A 24,675-nucleotide genomic window follows, 5' to 3' on the forward strand; every position below is an offset into this window, starting at 1 on the left:
CTTATGCTAAGTAAGACCTTTGACCCCTCTGTTATTGAGTAGTCCAGAAATAAGGACCTTTTCACTGCCAGCTTTTTAGTGTTTTTTAAATTTAAAATGAAAAAGCCTGAACTTGGAATTTTCTGCATAGAAGGAATGTGCCGGGTCACTGCACTCTGCTGTTTATGTCAGGAAATCCTTTTTTGTGGTTTATAATTTACAGCTTCTTCCCTCCAGTTTCTTTCTTTCTTTTTGCATAAAATACACTGTTTACATAAAGGTTTGTGCTACCCTGTTCAAGCTGACTGATGATGATATGAAGGCTGTTTAGTATTATCATCAATGCCTTTGTAGCTTTGAAACTGTAGTAATGTTAATATATCACGTTTGGGACCATGGTTCATAGTCATTAAAACCACAGCTCATTAAAAAAGAAAGTTTTTTAAAAATGGCTAGTCAATTTAAAATAGCAGTAACAAGCAGCAGCAATATGGGAGAGGTCAGAGGAAACTAGTTGTCAAGATCTAACAAGATTATCATTTAAAAAAACTATTTTTATGGTTAAGAAAATAAAGCAGCCATCTAGACCTCTGGATTCATCAGCAAGGAGGTCCTCCTGTTCCAAGTCCTACAACTTTACATTTAGAACCTCAGAGAGAATAGAACTTCATCCAGAACAGACTGGGGCTATTTCTAGATCAGTGCTCCTGTTGTTGAAATACACCTCTGTTTAAACTTGGGCAAAACTAGGCCTTCTCCATTATTTCTGAAATGTGTAGATTTGTTTGAAACCAACATTTTAAGCACCAACTAAATTCATCAATGGTGGATGTGCATTCTGATAAATTATGGTATATATAATATAGCACTTAGCAATGGCACCTAGACTTACATACTGCTTCACAGTGCTTTACACCCCTCTCTAAGCGGTTTACAAAGTAAGCGTATTGCCCCTAAGAATCTGAGTCCTTATTTTACCGACCTTGGAAGGGTGAAAGGCTTGAGCTGGTCAGAATCCAATTGCCAAACTGTTGACAGTTGGCAATCAGCAGAATTAGCCTGTAATCTTGCATTCTAACCACTGTGACAGCACGGCTCCCAATATTGTGATCCACAAGCTAAAGCTAGAATACTCATTTGAGAGATCTTAAAGCAAAAATCCTCAACCTTTCTGGGTTGGCGGCCCAGAGTGGGGTGCAGGGGGAAAAGAGACATACATACCAAACAAAATATAAAGAGCCTGGGGGAAAGGTGTCTCAACTCCCCCATGCCTGGCGGTATAGGTGGGTCTTGAGTAGTTTACAAAAGACAAGGAGGGTGGGGGCAGTTCTAATCTCCGGGGGGAGTTGATTCCAGAGGGCCGGGGCCGCCACAGAGAAGGCTCTTCCTCTGGGGCCCGCCAAACGACATTGTTTAGTTGATGGGACCCGGAGAAGGCCAACTCTGTGGGACCTTATCGGTCACTGGGATTCGTGCAGTAGCAGGTGGTTCCAGAGGTATTCTGGTCCAATGCCATGTAGGGCTTCAAAGGTCATAACCAACACTTTGAATTGTGATCGGAAACAATGCAGGCCACGGAGTGTTGTAGAAACATGGGTGAATCTGGGAAGCCCCACGATGGCTCTTGCGGCCGCGTTCTGCACGATCTGAAGTTTCCGAACACTTTTCAAAGGTAGCCCCATGTAGAGAGCGTTGCTTTATTTCCTCTCCAAGCGCCCAGAGAAAGGAAAATGCCTCGTTCGCTCTGGGCTGCCAAAGCCTCCTTAAGCGCTACCGAAAGGCTCCTCTGACAGCCCAGAAAAGCCCGAGATGGCCGGGATTAAAGGGAGAATGGCAGGAAACTGGCCAGGCCTTTGTGCCGCTCTCAAATTTCCTGGGAAATTTTTTGGGGCTCGGGTTCTTAAGTAGAAAATGGTTCTTAAGAAGAGGCAAAAAAATCTTGAACACCCGGTTCTTGAAAAGTTCTTAAGTAGAGGCATTCTTAGGTAGAGGTACCACTGTATTTTTTTATTTCTTATAACCAGATTTATCTCATAAAGAGGCAGTAAATTTAATCTGAAAATAATTCAGACACATATGGCTTTGTGTGGGCTGATCTTTTCTGAATATTTTAATCAACTGTTGCAGAACTCATCAATAGTACACAAACAAAACCTCTTGGCACAACTAACCACCCGTATGGCAGTTTGAAACAACCGCTAGAAAAGTCTTATTAATTCACATGGTGGGGGGCACATAATAGATCCCATCTCCATTTCTAAGACGGTCGTCTTACCCCAACTTGTTAATATACAAAGGGAATTCCATCATATTGAAAACTGGGGCAGTCACCTTGAGTGGCACAATTGGGGGAGAACTGAAAGGTTAAAAAAAGTCACTTATTTCTCTCTAAGATCTTCTATATCACCAAGCTGAAGTCCTGTGAATCTATTTGGGTGGCAAAAGGCTAAACTCAAAGGTTTTTGTTCTCCCTACTACTGATCCCTATCCTGTCTCTGTTTCTTTTTCTCCCAGCCAATGCTAGTCACTGAACTTCCTACACACCTTGAGACTGTGGTGGGGAAAAAATATGGTACTTTAAGAGATTACTTAAGATCATCTTATTCATTGGCTGAGGATATAATGAAGAAATCATGGGGATGAAGGGGAAAACATGTTTTTGAAGCATGATAGTGCAGTTGGGGACATATACTTACTCACTCACTCACTCACTTACTTACTCACTAACTTATTTATTTACTTACTTACTCACTCACTCACTCACTCACTTATTTACTTACTTACTTACTTACTTACTTACTTACTTACTTACTTACATACTCACTTACTTATTTACTTACTTACTTATTTTATGTGTTTGTCAAACATGTACAAGATAGCAGGTATAAGTATAAACATAAACATAAGCAAAGTAAGTACAGTACAGATAAATGAGGACAATACAACAGCAAGATAGGGATGGTAGGCACGATGTGCACTTATGCACACCTTTTACAGACCTCTTAGGAAGGGGGTGAGGTCGACAGTAAGACAGTGTAAGATTAAAGTCTTTGGGTTTGGGGAAGAAACCACAGAGTCAGGTAGTGAATTCCAGGCATTGATTACCTTCTTGCTGAAGTGGTATTTTCTGTAGTTTGGAGTTAGTTATTTAGTTATTTAGTTATTTAGTTATTATTTATTTAGTTATTTAGCTATTTAGTTATTTAGTTATTGGATTTGTAATCTGCCTCTCTCCGAAGACTCGGGGCGATTCACAACATATATAAAAGACTCGGGGCGATTCACAACATATATAAAAAACACAGTAATACATCTGATCCAATATATATAATTTTAAAATCTTTAAAAATTCTAAGACACTTTAAAACATTCATTATCATTCATTCAATAAGTCACACTAAAAACATTTGTTGGTCGGGGGAGAGATCTAATGACCCCACACCTGGTGACAAAGATGAGTTTTTAAACTTTTTCGGAAAGCAAGGAAGGTGGGGGCAGTGCGAATCTCTGGGGAGAGCTGATTCCAGAGGGGCGGCCCCCCACAGAGAAGGCTCTTCCCCTAGGTCCTGCCAGCCGGCATTGTCTGGCAGGACCGCCTTCTGCCGCACGAATCCCAGCGACCAGTTAGGTCCCACAGAGTTGGCCTTCTCCAGGTCCCGTCAACTAAACAATGTCATTTGGCGGGACCCAGGGGAAGAGCCTTCTCTGTGGCGGCCCCGACCTTTTGGAATCAACTCCCCCCAGATATCAGAGTTGCCCCCATCCTCCTTGCCTTTCGTAAAGCTCTTAAGAGCGATCTTTGTCGTCAGGCATGGGGGAACTGACACATCTCCCCCGGCCCTATACAGTTTATACATGGAATGTTTGTGTGTGTGTTTGCTTTTAATAATGGGGTTTTTAGTGTTTTTAAAATTATTAGATTTGTTTTTACATTGTTCTTGCTATTGTTGTGAGCCGCCCCGAGTCTGCGGAGAGGGGCAGCATACAAATCTAATAAATAATAATAATAATAATAATAATAATAATAATAATAATAGTAATAATAATAATAATAATAATAATAATAATAATAATAATAATAATAATAATTCGTGCGGCAGAAGGCAGTCTCGGAGATAATCCAAGACCGCCTTACATTACATGCTAAAATAAAAACTATTTTCAAAGGAGGAGTCCGTGAATTCTAGTTTCACCTTAGTCATGAAAGGCAGACAGGTGAACCTGGACCAGTCAATCTCTCTCACTCCAACTTACTACCTCACCTGATAATAGTTGGGAGGAAAATAGAAGGAGCAGGAGTATTAGGCATATCATCTGCCTTGAGTTATTTATAAAAATAATACAGGCTATCAATAAATAAAATAAATAAAACTGTTCTGTCTCGGTCACTCCAGAAGCCAATACCAACCCAAAAAGAGAATCCAGACACACTGGTAAAAGGCAAAGGAAGTTTTATAAAATTCAAGAAAAACACAGGTAACAGAAAATGTCCTTACAAACAGGAAAATGCTGTATCTTCAGATATATCCACGAAGGCAAAAGTCCATGCAGCAATACAGAATTCTTGCTGCCAAGCCAAGGCTGTAGATAGCAGACCTACACCTCCCACGGGTCTTCCAAAGCTTCTGGGCCACAAGCCAGGAACAGAGACCCCGAGAAACAAGACAGGATAACGCAACTCCAAACTGATAACACTCCACATGGCTTCAAGGGCTTGCCTGCCTTTTAAACCCTGCTAAGGAGGACCACACCCATACCCAGCTGTTCCTAATTCAGTGCTGATAATACTTCCTTAATTGCTCCTTTCTTTGATTCATGTCAATGACGGCTTGAGCTTCATCACCTAACGACTCCAAACTACTGGCTGGGGAAAGCCCCCCCCCCCTCTCATGCTGTTCTCCTTCATCCCATTCCTGATTTTCCTCTCCCCCGTCCGACTGTTCAGCCCCCTCCTCTTCGCTGTCATCCTCCTCCGGGCATGGAGCCAGCAGAGACACAGCCGGTCCCTGAGCAGCCTCAGGCTGAACCACAACAAAAACTATGCATATTGTCTAAAATGAAACTATTTCTTTCACTACTACTTGATCCTGACTTCAGACTAAGAGCTTTTGAAATATGTTCTTCCTTTCATTACGTTTTGAAAATGATTAACTTATTTATATTTCCTGTTCAGCCTCTCTGTTACTATTGCTGCCAAGTGATCTGACACAACAATATGCAGTCTTGACAATAAGTAACAATAATCCATGAAATAGCATTATTAAAAAATTACCCTAGCAGGCAAAAACAGTCTTGGTTGCAATTTAAATGTCAATCACCACATTAATTTCCTAAACCTGAGCTCAATTGCAAGTATTGTATGTAACATGATATGATGTAATAAAATTGAACCTTTACATACATGAGTGGGAATTTCTTTTCCTGTCAAGGAACTATAACTATATTATTACTGCTCCTTGATTCAGAAGAATCCCCAAGCCTAAAGGATGCTGTTCTTGAATCTTCTATTTATTTATTGTATATTTATTTATTGGATTTGTATGCCGCCCCTCTCCGGAGACTCGGGGCAGCTAACAGCAATAATAAGACAGCGTATAACAACAATCCAATACTAAAAACAATTAACACCCATTATAATTAAAAACCAAACATACATACAGACATACCATGCATAAAATTGTAAAGGCCTAGGGGGAAAGGGTATCTCAATTCCCCCATGCCTGGCGGCAGAGGTGGGTTTTAAGTAGCTTACGAAAGGCAAGGAGGGTGGGGGCAATTCTAATCTCTGGGGGGAGTTGGTTCCAGAGGGCCGGGGCCACCACAGAGAAGGCTCTTCCCCTGGGTCCCGCCAAGCGGCATTGCTTAGTTGATGGGACCCGGAGAAGACCCACTCTGCGGGACCTAACTGGTCGCTGGGATTCGTGCAGCAGAAGGCAGTCCCTGAGATAATCTGCTCCGATTCTAATATCTGGAATCCAGAAAGACTGTGTGTATGTACACCAAACATATACCATATTTTTCGGAGTATAAGACACACCTTAGTTTTTGGGGAGGAAAATAGGGAAAAGAATCTGCTTATCAGGTTTTCAATGAAAGGATTTCTTTTAACTGCAGTATTTGCAGCAACTCAGAGCAATCTAACGATCCTGGATTTTGGCATTTCAAGGGTGGCAGATATGAAGACAGATGAGAGTAATCTTAATTGGTTTTGTAGGAACTGGAGTGGAAACGATGGTAGCTTAGAAACCCTCTTTGTAGCTGCTTCTATTTCCAAATCAGGACTTAACTGTCGGTTAACAAAAACAGGCAGCGTTCTGCCCGAATCATAATTTTATCTATGGTCTGCTAAATCTGCTTCACCTAACCTCACTGTGGCTAATGTGTCGTGTGGAAATACACCAGAGTGAAATTCAGTTCACTGCATGAATTGCACAAAACAGTTAAACTGATCCGTGCTTTAAACTGGAATGATGCAGAGAGAGAAGACTAGTAATGCAGATGCAGGTTACATGATGTGAGACAAACGACAAATTTGTTAACTGTAATGCATTTTTAAAAATCCAATCCCTTTGTTGAGAAACAAATTTTGAGAAACTTGTTGATGTATTCAGCATGTCTTGCTCAATTGTAGACTGTATTGGCAAAGGTTTTTTTCCCAAAAAAGTGGTTATTTTGTGATGGAATATCCTAGGGCAATGATGGCGAATGTATGGCAACGGAGTCTGCGGAGAGGGACGGCATACAAATAAATACAATACAATACAATACAATAAAATAACAAAACAAAACAAAACAAAACAAAACAATAAAAATAAAATAAAATAAAATAAAATAGTAAAATAAAATAAAATAAAATAAAACAAAAGAATATAAAATAAATAAAATAAAATAAAATAAAATAAAAGGCACGGGTGCCACAGGTGGCACGCAGAGCCGTATGTGCTGGCATGCAAGCCTTTGCCCTAGCTCAGCTCCAATGTGCATGTGTGTACCAGCCAGCTGATTTTTGGCTCGCACAGAGGCTCTTGGAGGGCGTTTTTGGCTTCCAGGGAGCCACCAGAGCAATGGGGTAGGGTGTTTTTACCCTCTCTTGGCTCCAGGGAAGCCTTTGGGTAGAGCAAAACACAAGCCTACTGGGCCCACTAGAAGTTGGGAAACAGGCTATTTCTGGCCTACGGAGGGCCTCGGGTGGGGTGGGGGAAGCTGTTTTCACCCTCCCCAGGCATTGAATTATGGGTGTGGGCACTCATGCTTGCGCAAAAGCGCCCACACACGCTCTTTCGGCACCTGAGGAAATATAGGTTTGCCATCACTCTCCTAGGGGCTTAAGCTGTTCAGATACCACTTCATCCTTGTTTTGAAACCTAATATCAAATTGTGTGTGTTTTCCAAATAGTGTTGATTCCTGGTGACTGCCTGTACTACTCCCTGTAATTGTATTGGTAAGATTACAGAAGCCCTTATCTGTTTCCTAGGGCTGAGAAGAGACTGACTGACCCAACATCACCCAGATGGCTTTGTGCCTAAAACGGGATTAGAATCCCAGTCTCCTGGTTTCTAACTAAGTGTCTTTAACCACTGCCACTTGTGGACTTCAACTGCCAGAATTTCCCAGTCACCAAATCGGCAAGGCCAGCTGGGAAATTCTGGGAGTTAGTACACAGGTCTTAAAATTGTCCAACCTTGACCATTTTAATATTTGTGGACTTCAGCTCCCAGAATTCCCCACCCAGCCATACCAAATTACTGACTGAGAAATCCAGGGACTCGAAGTCCACAAGTCTTAAAGTTTAAAAGGATGGACACTCTTACTGATTATACCAAATTGGCTCTCTTGATAGCAAACTAGTGTCCATTAATTCTTTTGCACCAAGTTTACTGTTTGCCCTACACAGAACCCAGCAGGTCACTGTTGGCATGTGCCACATAGAAAGATGCCCCTCTGAATTCTACACAGGACAACGTGGCCCTTTTTATGCCTTTGTTTATTCTGTTTGTTGCATTCACAAATAAAAACTGGTACTAATGTTGGTGATTGCCCCATCTGTATCGTTTTTATATTAATATTATTGCTTTCTGTCTACTTTTTATTGTTTTACCTATTTTAGATCTATAACCATTTATTTATTGACCACTTGAGGTGTACAATAGAACAGAAAGAAGTGTCTTATGACCATTTTCGCACTTAACATCCGTTGCAGCATCCCAGTGTCGTGTGATCAAAATTCAAAATGGCAACCGGCATATATTTATTATGATTGCTATTTATTTGTACTGATTTGCCACAACTGCATCTTGGGGGTCATCGGGTTCTGCAGCCGCCAAGAGCACTTGTAAGGATAACAACACTGTTCTTAAAGTGATCGCTGCGGCCCACTGATCTTTTAGGATATCCAAACAGATCGCTCCGGTGACTGAGCTAATATTAGGATGCCAAATTTTGGTGATAAACCGCACCTTAGGGGGGTTAAAAAGGATACGTTTCTGGAATTTTTATTTCTAATTGATATCTTCCTCCTTCATATGGTATGTCTGGAGGCCGGGCTATTTCTCCTCTCAGTTCTGTAAAATTTTCATCTACAAGGTCTACTTTAATTTTATTTTTGTTTGTCTCCTCGCTCTTCAGCACTTCTTTGAACTCCCGCTTGATCCGCTGCACCATGATATTGGCCATCTCGGCAGCGGGACCCGCCGTCACCCAGATCGTTCCCGCCACTGAGCCGGCCGCTGTCAACTGTCACCACCACCGCCACCACCGCTGCGGGAGAAGCTCCAGCGGCCCCGTTCAAAATGGCGCCCGCACCAAGCATGCATTCATTCATTCAATTTTTTTTATGCCACCCTTCTCCTTAGACTCAGGGCGGCTTACAACCTGTTAGCAATAGCACTTTTTAACAGAGCCAGCCTATTGCCCCCACAACCCGGGTCCTCATTTTACCCACCTTGGAAGGATGGAAGGCTGAGTCAACCTTGAGCCGGTGATGAGATTTGAACCGCTGACCTGCAGATCTACAGTCAGCTTTAGTGGCCTGTAGTACTGCACTCTATCTGATGCAATACCTCGGCTCAATGTCCAAGGGTCATGTAATTTACCTTTTGCGACCTTCTAACAAGCAAATCAATGGGGAAGCTAGATTCACTTAGCAACCGTGCTACTAAACTTAACTGCAGTGATTTCACTGACCATCTGTGGCAAGAAAAGTTGTTAGAATGGGGGGGGAAGTCGCAAACTATCTTGTCTAGCAACAGACAATGTGGGCTCAATCGTGGTTGTAATTTGAGGATTACCTGTATGCATGTGCAGTCTTTTCTGTCCTAATGGCTGTAATAAAGGTTCTGTCTATTAATACAACACACCTTTAATATTATATCATTAAATTGATTCATGCTGGCATCGTGATTGTCAAGATTTATTTCCTCCCTGCTTTTGTGTTATAGATCCTCCCCCAATTGCAAGACCTTCAACCTTACATTACCTACAATAGACCTCTCCCCTTTTGTAAGAGGTCTGTAAGGGGCGTGCATAAGTGCACCTTTGTGCCTACCGTCCCTGTCCTAATGCCTTTTTATCTTTTCTACCTCTACTTTATACTTATATTATGTTAAACATACTGCAATACTATATTTGTATGGCAAACAAGGAAAGAGAGAGAGAGAGATAAAGTGTATTGCTAAGTTATATATATGTATTTAATTATTTCTTGTTAATTAGTATAACAACAATCTGTTTTAATATTTGAAGTGAATAATTGTTGATTATCATTAAGAATTGTCTCTAAGTCATGATTGTTTTATGTTTTACATTGTTTTAGAAATTGTTTTTATTTGTTGGAAGGCGGCCAGAGTCCTTCCAGAGTGGCATATTCTTCTTCATCATCATCATCTACATCGTACATAGCCAAAAAAAAAAAATCTAACACACTAGCAATACCGTAGCACTAACACACCAAAGTACTGAAAAACCCCACTAACTACAGTACACTGCAGTAAACCAGACTCAAAAATTTCCATCGCCAGCTTCAGACAGTGAGTTAGAGTCTCTAATGACTCCCTCTGAAAAACACGTTGGTTTGCACACCACACAATGATCAGTCGCTAATTTGACTGTTGCGTAAAACCAACCTGTCTCTACGAAAGAAGCCGTTCCCCTTCATCCAATGTTAAAGCTCCCTAGTCTAGCAGGGGTAGGCAAAGTTGGCTTTTCTATGACTTCAACTCCCAGAATTCCTGAGGTAGTATGATTGGCTCAGGAATTCTGGGAGCTGAAGTCCACAAGTCATAGAAGAGCCAACTTTGCCCACTCATGGTCTGGTGCACTTGCGTCGCGTTCGATTTCCAACAGGGGGCGCTGCAGGTTTTCCGCGGCACGGAAAGCAACCAAGCTTGCGTACCGCGGGGAGCACTGCGCATTGGAGGAGGAGAGGGACGGGGGTGAGGAAAAAGAGAGGGAGAATATTAACGCAGGCGCATTGCTGTCTCCCCTCTCGCGAGGCTTTGGCCCGCAGCTTCGCGCGCGCGCTGTGCAAGATGGCGGCTTTTCGAGAATGCTTCACTTTGTGCAGCTTGCCCGGGACTCCCCCTCAGGCGCCGCTGGGGCTGGAACACGACGAGGACCGGGTGCTGGTCACGGATAGAGGTCAGACGGTGACGCTGTATAAGGTAAAGGCAAGACCACTTGGGCTAGGCGAGGTAGGGACGGAATTGCACAAGCATTGCTGAAAGTGTGAGCATGGCGAGAAAATCTTGGTGAGTCCACAGACGGCGGCGTCAAGCAGCAGCAAAGTGAAGGGATTTTCGGGGTCTCTTTGAGGCCCGAATGCGGCATGTGCGCCCCTTTTAAGGCAGCTAAGGGAGCCTGGGCTCTCATTGCACAACCTCGTGCTTGGGAAGCAAGAGTCCCAGTGAGATGACCCTGCAGGGACGATGCGGGTCTCCCGTCCGGTCCACGAGGAGTCCCCGAAACCGAATCTGTTGCGACCTTTTTTTAAATCTGTACTTATCGTCTCCCCACGTAGAGAGTATTTCTCCTCTCTGCTTTGAAGGGTTTTTTGGGGGGTGCCTCATTAACCTGTTCCCACGTGAAATTATTATTATTATTATTATTATTATTATTATTATTATTATTTATTATCATCATCATCATTATTACTAACTACTACTATTATTATTATCATCATTATTATTATTACGGGACCGTCCTCCATCTCATGTATCCCAGCAGCCCGGGTCAGGCCCCACAGAGTTGGCCTTCTCCAGGTCCTGTCAGCCAGCCAATGCTGTCTGACAGGACCTATGGGAAGAGCCCTCTCTGTGGCAGCCCCGGCCCTTTCAAATCAACTCCCACCCTGGCGCCGGTTGGTCTATGACAGTTCCCCAGGGCCAACTCGCAGAGACCATCTCACCTTAGGACAACACAGTGTGGGACAAGAGTTAATGCTGATATCAAAGAAAAGAGTAGAATAGAACCATTAAAGAAAGGATGAAAAAGAAATGCAAATGACAAAAATTAAAATATTTTTTAAATTTTATTTAAAATAATTGAATAGAATTGTTAAATTGTCCAACAGTGAGTTTGTCCCACAGCTGTGATGAGTTGTCTGAGACAAGTTGGCCATGGTGAATTTGCTGTGGAATTTGCTACAGGTAGTCCTTGACTTAACAGTTGATTTAGTGACATTTCAAAGTTACCACAACACTGCCAAAAGTGACTTATGATCACACTTATGACCATTGCAGCATCCCCGTAGTCACATGGTTTACATTCTGATGCTTCGTAACTGGTTCATATTTATGACAGTTGCCATGTCCTGGAGTTATTTGATCTCCTTTTGTGACCACCTGACAAGCAAAGTCAGTGGGGAAGCCAGATTCACTTCACAACTGTGTTACTAATTTAACAACTGCAGGGATTCACTTAATAAGTGTGGCAGGAAAAGGCAAAAAATGGAACAAAACTCATTTAAATTTCTCCCTTAGCAACATAAATTCTGGATTCAATTGTGGTCATAGATTGAGGGATATATACTACCTATATCGTGCATATGGGCGCATAAATGCATACCGTGTATTCTAATTTGTAAAGTTTTAAAGGAAGTTTTAACATTGTTTTTGACCAGTATTATAAAACTTTGCCACTTCAAGTGATCAAAATTTGGACACTTGTCACCTAGCATGTATTTATGTCAGTTGCAGTGTTCCAAGGTCATCAAGGTTTGCAACCTTCTGACAAGCAAAATCAGCGGGAAGCCAGATTCACTTAATAGCTGGATTACTAATTTATCAACTGCCATGATTCACTTAACAGTTGTGATGAGAAAAATTGTTAAATGGGGGAAAACTCAATTGTCTTGCTTGTGGAAATTTTGAGCTTAATTGTACTTCCAAATTGAAGAGTACCTGTATGGCCTTTGCTTTCTTTACTCTTTAATTTAGTTCTTGAAACATTGTTAGCCCATAGATTCATACAGTGGACCCTTTTTAAGAGTAGTGTCCCTTGTCAGAAAAATGTATTGAAATGCATAACATAAACTACAGGCAAAGACTGTAATTTAAAGAAAAGTACTTAGGCTCAAATATAATACAAATAATTTTAGATAGTGTGATTTACTGAGGTTTACATTTTGGAGCTTACTTTGCCTACATTCATGCAAGCTAAGAGTTGTCAATGTATGTAGCTAACTAACAGCTCCCTAAATAGAAAACAAACAGTATTAAGTTAGCATTAGTTATATATCTGAATTGTGGAATAATTTTGAAATAATCATTTTGAACACAGTTGGGTTCAGATATTATGTAAAATAATATATCTTATGATATGATTCTTACAATTTAAAAATTAATCCATATTTCATGTTTATTAAATCTTTCAAAGAATGCTTAAAAGGATATTTGTTTTCCTAGTGGTTCCAAATCATGTACGTGAACTCAGAAGCATGTAATATTTTATTCTGATTTCCTTAATTACTGATGAATTACTGAGCAGTCCATTTTATTTTGAACTTTCTTTTTTCCAAGGTATCTGATCAAAAACCACTGGGTTGCTGGTCAGTCAAACAAGGACAAACAATTTCATGTCCAGCTGTATGGAACTCTGAAACAGAAGAATTCATTCTTGTTCATGATGGCAAGGTATGATTTCTACTGCATATGATTATGGGTGTGTACCAATTTTCTCAATGGTTTATTGAAACTTATCAGAAGTTAATGATAGGTTTTATTAAAGTTTTTCATTTTCTAGTACTTTCCCTTTCTAGGGAAGACGAAAAGGGAACTGGAAATGCCTATGTAAATACATACGTTGTGACATTGCATACTATGGGAATGCTAAATGTGTTGTCTATGTTTCCATTAAGTTGATATTTTAATATTTTATTTAGTAAAGTGAAGTTGAAATCCTAGATAAGAAACAAAATGTTCATGATAATGAGTTCTCTTGCCCAGAAAGTCAGTAAAAGAAGGAAAAGCAAAACTGCATCCTTATCTCTGCCTTTCTTTCATGCATCTATTTGATGTATATATTGGATGCTTCTCCAGAATATATAGATGGTGTGGGGCTCAGTGGTTAAAGATGCTGGACTTGTTGGCTGGAAAACCAGCAGCCCAGGTTTAGGACCCAAACACCACGCAGTGGGGTGAGGTCCCATCCTCATCCCAGCAGTTCAAAGCATGCAAATGTGAGTAGATAAATAGGTACCCTTTTGGTGGGAAGGTAACAGTGCTTTGTGATGTCATTATAGCCATGTGACTTCAGGCAACGCTGGCCCAATGGTCTTGAAATGGAGATTAGCAGCACCCTCTATAGTTGGCAATGACTGGCAGACTAAAATCCACAGGGAGTAGTTAGCAAACACTTTATTCTGATCTTTCAAAAATGGTAATTCTCTGAATTTTAAAAGGTTTTACAGATCTGGAAAGAAGATGATGCTGACTTGGATAAAGTTTTTAAGGCCACAGTAAGTATGATAATATATTTTAAAATAATTATCTCTATTGAAGAAAGTTGTGGATTTTTGCTTGCAGCAATTATTATTTAATTATATTTTTCCACATCAAAGCCTGCTGTGGAGAAGGGCTGCTCAGATTATACAGAATTGTGTAGAGAATTGCAGAATTATCGGGAATCAGTAAAAATATTGATTTTTCTTTCTCCTCTCCCTCCCTATGTTGGTCAGTGACCATAAGACTGTTATCTACTCTCTTATACATCACAGTGTGATGTCTTTCATCAGATACAGATTATCTCCAGAAATAAAGAAGTGAATTAGCTCGATTGAGTAGAATCCTTTTGCCAGTGAAGATTCTTTTTTTCTTTCAAATCATAATCAGATTCGTTTTGCTGAAACAAGAAAATATTTCCATTTTGGAAAAATGAATGAAGAGCAGGTGACATGAATCTTGTGCATGTTCACTTATCTAGAGAATTGTAATGAAACTTATTCCCCTATTCTTTATGAGCATAGGATTATTGAAGCTGGATGAACAGGGACTATCATTTAGAATAAATATTTATTTTGACAATAAATATTTCATTTGTTGCCATATGTATATATAAGTACATGTCTCATTTCATTTTTAAAAATTACCTTACAGCTGTCATCAGATGTATATCGGATACATTCGTTACCACACACTGAACCCTTAGTCCTGTTCAAGGGTGGAGCTGTTAAAAATTTGGATGCTTTGCTAGCAGATCCAAAACAAGAAGTTGAAAATGTCATTTCCAATGAAGTTATTAGGTGAGTGCCATTCCTTGTAGTAGCTTTAAAATTCAAAATTTAAGTAGTGATCCTGATATTTCATCATTTTGAATCCTTCACATGAAGGAATTGAGATTCTTTCCTTGCTTGAACCTAGTAACAGAAAAGTCACTCTTCTTTCTGCTAATTCCCCATGATATTATCTTATTTTGACCCCAATACATAACACTCAATGCTAAGTAGCTGCAATAATGTCCGTTATTTTATTTTATTGCATTTTCCCTTATAGCAATAATCATGTATTTTATTTTTAGGTGGAGCAATGCTTTAATTGGAGTTGAAAAGAGTGTTCTTTTATTTATTACTGAGCAGGTGAGTGTTATCCTTAGATAGTTGTAGTCAAATGATAGATACTTTATGAATGTGGCAAGGCTGCTGCTTCTAGTAAGATAATAGCTCTATCTTTCATTCTTGATGTAGTGTTGATGCTTCTATGTATTGTTTTATTATTGATGTATCTTACATTTATATTAGTGCGGTAAGTGTTTTGACAAGGTTTCCAGTCCTTGGACATTGGTATAAAAATGTTCAGCTCTGTTTCTCAGTATCAACAGATATTGACTTTCTGAAGGCTGAATATTATTAATTAGTACTTTAAACACCAGAGACATATTTGAGAACTTTGTTTTATTTCTTTATTTTTATCGCATTTATATCCTACTGCAGTCAGATGACTTGGCAGTATTATGATTAAAAGTTAAAGATTTGATTAAATGTTCAGATGATCTCTAATAATTAAGTGCTTCTCTTTATTTTTTAAAAAATTCAATGTCAGTTTTATGGATCTGGTCAACTGACCTCTGTGAAAATATTTGTGTGCACTAAATAATTAATAGAATATTTTTTACACAAGGTAATGAAGCAGTCTTCAAATGTAGAAAAGCTATTTTAATTTCAGTAATTGAACACTAATTTACCAAATTGAACTTTACAGAAATTCTTTTGTTAAAATACCATATTTATGAACTAGGCCTTTCCTTGGGTGGAAGAGGATAGAGTTTTTCTGTTTGGTTCCTCTTCCTGATCCTTACAAGTTATACAAATATAAACTCTGCAGCTAGTGCTTGACCTATGTCCATTTGTTCAGCAACCATTCAAAATTATGATGATGATGATGAAGTGACTCACAACCAGTTGGTCATTTAACACCCTTTGCAGTTATCTGCAGTCACTTGATCACTTTTTGTAATTTTCCCAGCTGGCTTCTGATAAGCAAAGTCAATGGGAGGAGCCAGATTTGCTTAACTGTCACATGATTGCTTAACTACCATGGTGATTCCCTTAACAATGTGGCCCCAAAAAAGGGTAGTAGGATCAGACATGACTTAATTAACAATTACTTTGCTTAGCAGTGGAAGTTCCAATCTCAATTGTAGTCATAAGTCAAGGACTACCTATACCAGTGATGGCGAACCTTTTTTGGTTCACGTGCCGGGGGGGGGGGGGGGCTAGCATGCGTGACGTGCCCACACCCCTTCCCTCTCCCTGCACATATGTAACCCACACACCGCACATGCGCACAGGCCTTTCTGAAGCCTGGTAGGTAAAAGAAATCACCAGACTGACAAACCGAAAGTTCGGGAAAATGCACTTCCGGTTTGCTGTTGTGTTGTTGTTGTTTTCACTTCTAACACCATAGGCATGTATCACTAGAAGTAGAAAATTCAAAAAGCTTGACATTCAGAGAAACCAGCCCTTAACATAACGTTAATCTTCTATCCACTAACCTGATAGGCATGTATCACGCTGAGCGGTAAAATATATCAGAGAGAGAGTAGGGGGGAGCGTCCTTTTAGCACCCAGACACATGTGGGCACACAGGTGCATTAACACTCCTCTAATCCCAGCAAGAAATGATAGCAGGCGTGGAAATCCCACCTCACCTTGTCTGCCGTCACAGTGGATTCAGTCAACCCGGATCCTGCCGTCCGGGTTTCTTCAAAAGTTGGGATGGCCGCACTGCAGCTGAAAAAGCCAGAGTTAAAAAGAAGGAGAGGGGTTGAGGAAAGTTCTGCAGGGAGAAGGAGCGCTGAAACTAAATTGCCACCTTTTTCTCAGCTGCAGCTGAAAAAGCCAGAGTGAAAAAATCAAATCCCTTTTTTTTCACTCTGGCTTTTTTTGTGGCAGCTTAGTTTCAGTGCTCCCCCGCCCTCACAGAGCCGTCCAGGGAAGTTTCCCTGAAATGCCTGGAATGCAAAAAATAACACAATGTCCGTTCATCTTTTTTTTTTTCTTTTTTTTTTTTGGCTTCTGGGGCTTCAGGGAAGCTTTCCTGAAGCGTCAGGAGGGCGAAACTGCCTTTCCTAAGACTGAAAATTAGCTGGCCAGCGCGCACTTGCGCTCTGGAGTTGAAACCTAGCAAAATCTGACGCGCCCTCCGTTATGGCTCCACGTGCTACCTGTGGCATAGGTTCGCCTTCACAGAAAACTTATACATTGTTTAGACCAGCTGGCTGGGGAATTCTGGGAGTTGAAGTCCAGATATCTTCAAGTTGCCAAAGTTGGGAAACACTGGTTTAGACTGCCTTCATTTGACCCTGCTCTTTCACAACGACTATAGTGGCATGTGTTTCACATGGGATTATCATTTCTGTTACTGGGGTTTCAGTTACTTTTTGTGTATGATGCAAACTATTATTATCTTGCTTTTGTGATATTTTATTGAGAGGTGTGGATATTTTAAAAAGCCTTTATTTTCAGGATGGGAATTACTTCATATATGTGCAGCATTGCAATCCATACAACCTTCAGAAGTTTAAATTTGAACAAGGAATTGGGTCATCTACTCCACTGAGTTTTGCAGCATATTTGAAAAACAATGTTATCACACTCTTTTGCTTGTGTAAGTATTTATTTATTTATTCCAGAGGGATAAATACTCCAGAGGGCAGAGGCCCCCACATAGAAGGCTCTTCCCCTAGGCCCCGCTAATCGGCATTGTCTAGTTGACGGGATCTGCAGAAGGCCAACTCTATAGGACCTAACTGGGATTCATAACTTTATTTTCCAATTGTGTTTAATTTTAAAGCAGAGCCCCAATTTAATATATCATAGATCAATGATGTCGAACCTTTTTTTCCTTGGGTGCCGGAAGAGCGTACACGCGTGCTATCGCACATGGTGAGTGCCCACACCCATAATTCAATGCCTGGGGAGGGTGAAAACAGCTTCCCCCACCTTCCATAGGCCCTCTGGAGGCTGCAAACGGCCTGTTTCCCAACTTCTGGTGGGCCCAGGAGGCTCATGTTTTGCCCTCCCCAGGCTCCAAAGGCTTCCCTAGAGCCAGGGGAGGGTAGAACACCCTCTCCATACCCCTGGAGCCTCTCTGGAAGCCAAAAACACCCTCCGACAGCCTCTATGCAAACCAAAAATCAGCTGGATGGCACACACATGCACGTTGGAGTTGAGCTAGGGCAATGGCTCGTGTGTCAGCAGATATGGCTCTGGGTGCCACCTGTTGTACCTGTGCCATAGGTTCACCATTACTGTCATAGCCAATGTTTCTTTAGATAGCGAAAAAACCATGTGTGTGCTTTGTAAATAGTATGTTTTCTGCTTCATTAGTCAGTAATTACAAATGGTCTTATTTTCTCTTATAGTCACATAAGCATATAAAATGCATTTAGTTCTGGACACTATGATTATATTTACACACAATACTGCACATTGTTTTAGTAGTCTTGGACCTTTGGAGAAATCATAATGGTCTGGTTCACACATAACATGAAACATAAACTATGGTTTACAAATTACACCACCAAAATTCCCATATGCCAAGCGAGAATGAACTAAAAGCACATTATAGTGCGTGATATGGATCGATATTACAAGAGAATGGTATTTGTTTTACTTTTAAATTTCTGCTTTGGATATTGAATATTTAAGGCTGCTTTAGAATCTCTGGGAGGAGTTATGTAAATGTTTGGTGGGCTATATTACTATAGGATTGATTGTTACTCATCATTTTACCATGAAACACATGGCAGGGAAATAAATTTTCTTCAGCTCTTGGAAGTAATCTGGCAATTCTTAATTCTTTGATTATATACTGCTCAAAAAAATAAAGGGAACACTCAGATAACACATCCTAGAACTGAATGAATGAAATATTCTCATTTCAATATTTTGTTCAGTACAAAGTTGAATGTGCACAGTAGCATGTAAAATGGTCTATCAATGTTGCTTCCTAAGTGGACAGTTTGATTTCACAGAGGTTTGATTTACCTGGAGTTATATTGTGTCATTTAAGTGTTCCCTTAATTTTTTTGAGCAGTGTATTTTCTTAGACTTGTGTTTGTGTGTATACATGCACTGCATACATGCACTGCATACTTAGGTCCCTCATAGCAGAGGGAAGAAAAGAGATAGCTATACCAGTGGACCAGCAGATCTGTATTAACTGTCAATTCTAGTTTTCATATTCATTATTATAAATCAAGATGTGACTTGATTTTGTACACAGATTCCAATGCCTGTGTGTATAAGATTGTGGTGCCTCTACAAGACAGTAAAACAGCAGAAACACAGATTTTACCAAAATCACTTCTACTCAGACTCAGTGTAGATGGAAGTATTCTTAAAGGAACTTCAATTGTGATTCTTGATAAAGACCATATTGCTGTAACAGGATGCCTGGGTTCCTCAGAAAGTAATATCAAAGGTAAGTCATTAAACAAGTGTACTAAAATAACTTAGCTTAACAATTGGATTAAAACAAAAAGAAAACATCCAAGAAACAAAATGTAGAATTAAAAAGCATACAAATCTAATAAATAAATAAACTTATTGATAATTGTCAACAGTAAGGGAAGTCAAGAAAGATTCTATAAGGTGGTAGAAAAAGAGACACTAATTATTTTAATCTGATAACTCATGTTTAATGAGACACTGATTTCAGAAAACATTATTTTGATACTGTTTTCTTACTGATGCTCTAGTGTAGATCTGAGCATTTTACAGCCCACATCTGGCCCTTGGGCAGTCTGAGTCTAGCCCACACCAAGGGGGTCTAGTGTCAGCAGCAGCAAGGTTGGTAATGCAGCATCTTGTGTGGGGGAGGGGGGCAGTGCATCAGCTATCTATACCAGTTTCTCATGTGGCCTCTTAGGAAATTGATTGCCTGCATCTACCCTATTGAAATACTTGATTATTAATAGCATTCAACAACAATGATCTGATTTGTTAATCATTTTGGGCACACCATTTATTGCCAGAATACTTTTAATTAGTTTCCAAGTGTCATTTTTTAAATGAGAACTATGCATATATAAATCGCACACAGTTTGGTAAATTTTGTCTTTCCTCTTGGTAGACTGCTTTTCAATATGGAATACTAAGTTTCAAACTCTGGAAGCATCAAAAGATTTGCCACAAGGAACAACAGGACAAGTAAGATGAGACCAGTTACTTGTTTTTAACTTATCTGTAGCAATTCTGTCATAATAGATATCCATTTATCTAAGAAGAAATGGTTTCAGTCAATGTTTTAATTTTTTTTCCCTTTTGTTGATGAATTAGCCATTAGCATAAGTGAATCTCAAGCCTAGGTACACTCTTTTCTTATTTTGCTAATAGAGAATAGAACAGCATAACATACTTTGTTTGGTTAAATATGGTTAGGCACAGAAAGAAATTGTCTCTAGCGCAAAAGCTCTCACAGGTTGTTTTGGCATGCAATGCCCTATAGCAGCAACTTGCAGGAAAGAATTGAAACAGTTTACATCCATATATTTGGAAACACTTATTTCTGCATCCTACCATTCTCAGAATTGTTATTAAGTTTTGATTTCGAATGCATTGGTTTATAAAACATGTTTGGCTCACTTAGAAAAAAAATTGTATCCATTCGCTGCACTAAATAAGATGTTTTATATAAAAAACTCAAGATGTGTTAATCCAAACAATGCTTCCAAAAACATCTAGTTACCCAGAAGAGAGAGGGGGATGCATTATACATTAGTTTTGCCAAGGGTTGTACTGTCAGAAACTTCAGTGTACCAGGTGAGTCACAAAATGATAGCTGTGACCTTTCAAATGCTTTAGCAAAATACACTTTTTAATTTGATTGATGAGGAAAACAGCTTAATACATGGGGACAAATAAATATATATAATTCAGTAACAATTGAAAATAAATCAGTTTTCACTTTGCTCTGGCTTCATCTTTTTTTAGAGAGTGCTATTATCAGCATTCTGTTCAAAATCAAATGCAGCTTGATAAAGGTTGTGTATCACTTGTGAATATAGCTGTTATGTAATGAAACAAAGTAGTGATTTTCATTATTTTCTAAAGTCAAATTTGACGAGTTAGACCAAGCATCAGAGAAGGTGGAGTGCTGAACCAATTACTCTTCTCCCAGCTCAGCTTTTCAGATTATTTTTGCTGGTTTTCTTTGACTAATATCCAACTAATTGGCAAAATGAACAATAAAAGGATGACTATGAAGGGTAATTCCCTGAACAGATGAAGAATTAAGCCTTATGTGGATGAGTCAAGGATGGCTAAGACACTTGGCATTGATGAAAGACATGGGTGGGGGAGGAAAACATTAAAAAATAGTTAAAAATAAAATTAATATAAGGATAATGTGAACAGAAAAGCAAGGAGCTGGGTTTTGTCCAGCATAATGCTCTTAAATTAGATCTGTTAAATTATTCACATATGATCTATATGTGTTGGGGGTTAAGATGGAGAAGGGAACTCAATCAGCTGTCTTTTTACAGGAATCATACACCTTAGGTAAAATTTTGAACAGATTTTTAGTGGGAGGCCTTAGCAAGTCAAAAGGGGTAGCCATTTTATTTAAAACCAATACAGATTTTATAGTACAAAAATATTCAAGAAGATAGGCAGGACATATTTTAATTAAAGGAAAGTTTTGTAATAAAAGTATAATACAGTGATCCCCCGCTCTTTGCGAGGGTTCCGTTCCAGGACCCCCCGCAACGAGCGGGTTTTCGCGAAGTAGCGCTGCGGAAGTAAAAACACCTTCTGCGCATGTGCAGATGGTGTTTTTACTTCCGCAGCGCTAGCGAGGAGCCGAAGATTGGGGGCGGCGCGGGTGTTTTAAAACGTCCCCGCCGAGATGGGGGGCTCGCTAGCACCCCCCTAACCCGGGTTGGGGGTTCGGGGGTGTGCTAGCGAGCCTCCCATGTCGGCGGGGATGTTTTAAAACACCCGCGCCACTTTCCAATGAGTCCCGAAGACAAACGCGTTGTCTTCGGGACTCATTGGAAAGTCGCGCGGGTGTTTTAAAACATCCCCGCCGACATGGGAGGCTCGCTAGCACACCCCCGAACCCCCAACCCGGGTTTGGGGGTGTGCTAGCGAGCCTCCCATGTCGGCGGGGATGTTTTAAAACACCCGCGCCACTTTCCAATGAGTCCCGAAGACAACGCGTTTGTCTTCGGGACTCATTGGAAAGTGGCGCGGGTGTTTTAAAACATCCCCGCCGACATGGGGGGCTCCCTAGCACACCCCCGAACCCCCAACCTGGGTTTGGGGGTGTGCTAGCGAGCCTCCCATGTCGGCGGGGATGTTTTAAAACACCCGCGCCACTTTCCAATGTGTCCCGAAGACAACGCGTTTGTCTTCGGGACTCATTGGAAAGTCGCGCGGGTGTTTTAAAACATCCCCGCCGACATGGGAGGCTCCCTAGCACACCCCCGAACCCCCAACCCGGGTTTGGGGGTGTGCTAGCGAGCCTCCCATGTCGGCGGGGATGTTTTAAAACACCCGCGCCACTTTCCAATGAGTCCCGAAGACAACGCGTTTGTCTTCGGGACTCATTGGAAAGTCGCGCGGGTGTTTTAAAACATCCCCGCCGACATGGGAGGCTCCCTAGCACACCCCCGAACCCCCAACCCGGGTTTGGGGGTGTGCTAGCGAGCCTCCCATGTCGGCGGGGATGTTTTAAAACACCCGCGCCACTTTCCAATGAGTCCCGAAGACAACGCGTTTGTCTTCGGGACTCATTGGAAAGTCGCGCGGGTGTTTTAAAACATCCCCGCCGACATGGGAGGCTCCCTAGCACACCCCCGAACCCCCAACCCGGGTTTGGGGGTGTGCTAGCGAGCCTCCCATGTCGGCGGGGATGTTTTAAAACACCCGCGCCACTTTCCAATGAGTCCCGAAGACAACGCGTTTGTCTTCGGGACTCATTGGAAAGTCGCGCGGGTGTTTTAAAACATCCCCGCCGACATGGGAGGCTCCCTAGCACACCCCCGAACCCCCAACCCGGGTTTGGGGGTGTGCTAGCGAGCCTCCCATGTCGGCGGGGATGTTTTAAAACACCCGCGCCACTTTCCAATGAGTCCCGAAGACAACGCGTTTGTCTTCGGGACTCATTGGAAAGTCGCGCGGGTGTTTTAAAACATCCCCGCCGACATGGGAGGCTCCCTAGCACACCCCCGAACCCCCAACCCGGGTTTGGGGGTGTGCTAGCGAGCCCCTCATGTCGGCGGGGATGTTTTAAAACACCCGCGCGACTTTCCAATGAGTCCCGAAGACAACGCGTTTGTCTTCGGGACTCATTGGAAAGTCGCGCGGGTGTTTTAAAACATCCCCGCCGACATGGGAACCCCCAACCCGGCTTCTGGTAGAAGCCTTCTCTCTTTTTTTTCGTGCGCTTGGCGAGGAAAGGCAGGCGGGGAGGAGGCGACGGGGCCAAAGGGGGCCGAGGGAAGCTCGGCTGCGGTCGAGAGAGAAACGGCTTGGGCTCGCCGCAAGAAAAAAAAGAGACAGGCTTTTAGTTTTGGCTGCGGGGGGAGGGAATCCCGCCGCAAGGTAAGCTTCGGGGCGGGGCGGGCGGGGCCCTTTTGTGCCAGTCGGGGAGGCGGTGGCGGCTGCAGCAGAGGCGGGCGGGGGAGGCCGGCCCGCCGGAGGGGCGATGCGGGCGGCGGAGACAGGCGAGGTCCCGGCCGCCCCCCGCCCACTTGGCCCCAGACCGGTGCAGCAGGAAAGGGACGGAGAAGGCTCACTGGCAGCCCTTGCCCATCGCCGCGCCTTCGCTTCCCCCCCTCCCCCGCTGGATCCGGCAGCGTGCTGAGGGGAATTGCCGCGGACTGGAGGCAGTGAGGCAGACCGGCTCCGAGGCGAGCGGCCGGAGCTGCGCCCTCCTTCGCCCGCCAGGTGAGGCGAAGGCGAGGGGCGCGCGGCTGCAGCGAGGAGCCGAAGATCCGGGCGGGGAAGACCCAGGGAAGGTTCCTTCGTCCGCCTAGCAGCTGATCTGCTCGGCAGCGCAGCACCAGCGAGGAGCCGAAGATCTTCGGCTCCTCGCTGCTGCTGCGCTGCCGAGCAGATCAGCTGCTAGGCGGCCGCTCGAGAGCAAGAGGGGGAGAGATAGAGAAAGAGAGAGAAGGAAAGAAAGAGATGAGAGAGGGAGGAAGAGAGTGTGAGAGAGGAAGAAGCAACATAGAGAAAGAGGGGGAAGACCCAGGGAAGCCTCTGCCCGGCGGGGAAACTCCACCATCTACGCATGCGTGGAAGGGCACGCATGCGCAGATGGTGGAGTTTACTTCCGGGTTGAAAAATCGCGAATTACCCTGTTCGCAATGGTCGGGGACGCAATAACCGGGGGATCACTGTATTATCTCCCTAGTATATATTATATAAATAACAGGTGAGACTCGATCAAAATTTATACAGAAATTTGGCTAGTGGAATTTCGTTCTAGAAGTCAGTTGAAATATTTTTTACATTTCTGACTGTTGCAGCATCTGCATGGTCACCTAATTTACATTCAGATGCTTGACAACTCACATTTATGACGGTTGCAGTTTCATGTGATCCCCTTTTACAAACTTCTGACAAAGTCAATGGGGAAGTCAGATTCACGTAAACACTGTGTTACTAATTTAAGAATTGCAGTTATTCACTTAAATGTGAGAAAAGTCGTAAAATGGGGCAAAACTCTTTACAAATTTCTCACTTTAGCCACATA

General features: G+C 42.0%; 1 protein-coding gene across 1 annotated transcript in view; it reads left to right on the top strand.

The window, feature by feature from the left end:
• Positions 1-10,386: 10,386 nt before the first annotated feature.
• Positions 10,387-24,675, top strand: part of NOL11 (nucleolar protein 11) — a 32,891-nt gene continuing 18,602 nt past the window's right edge. The window contains exons 1-8 of the mRNA XM_070740338.1: positions 10,387-10,638; positions 12,994-13,107; positions 13,875-13,931; positions 14,569-14,714; positions 14,990-15,047; positions 17,436-17,577; positions 19,198-19,395; positions 20,047-20,123. Of these exons, the coding sequence (XP_070596439.1) occupies positions 10,507-10,638; positions 12,994-13,107; positions 13,875-13,931; positions 14,569-14,714; positions 14,990-15,047; positions 17,436-17,577; positions 19,198-19,395; positions 20,047-20,123 (924 nt within the window). The 5' untranslated portion in view covers positions 10,387-10,506. The remainder of the gene's footprint in view (positions 10,639-12,993; positions 13,108-13,874; positions 13,932-14,568; positions 14,715-14,989; positions 15,048-17,435; positions 17,578-19,197; positions 19,396-20,046; positions 20,124-24,675) is intronic.

Source organism: Erythrolamprus reginae, chromosome 2, assembly GCF_031021105.1.
Source record: "Erythrolamprus reginae isolate rEryReg1 chromosome 2, rEryReg1.hap1, whole genome shotgun sequence".
Lineage (NCBI taxonomy): Eukaryota > Metazoa > Chordata > Lepidosauria > Squamata > Dipsadidae > Erythrolamprus > Erythrolamprus reginae.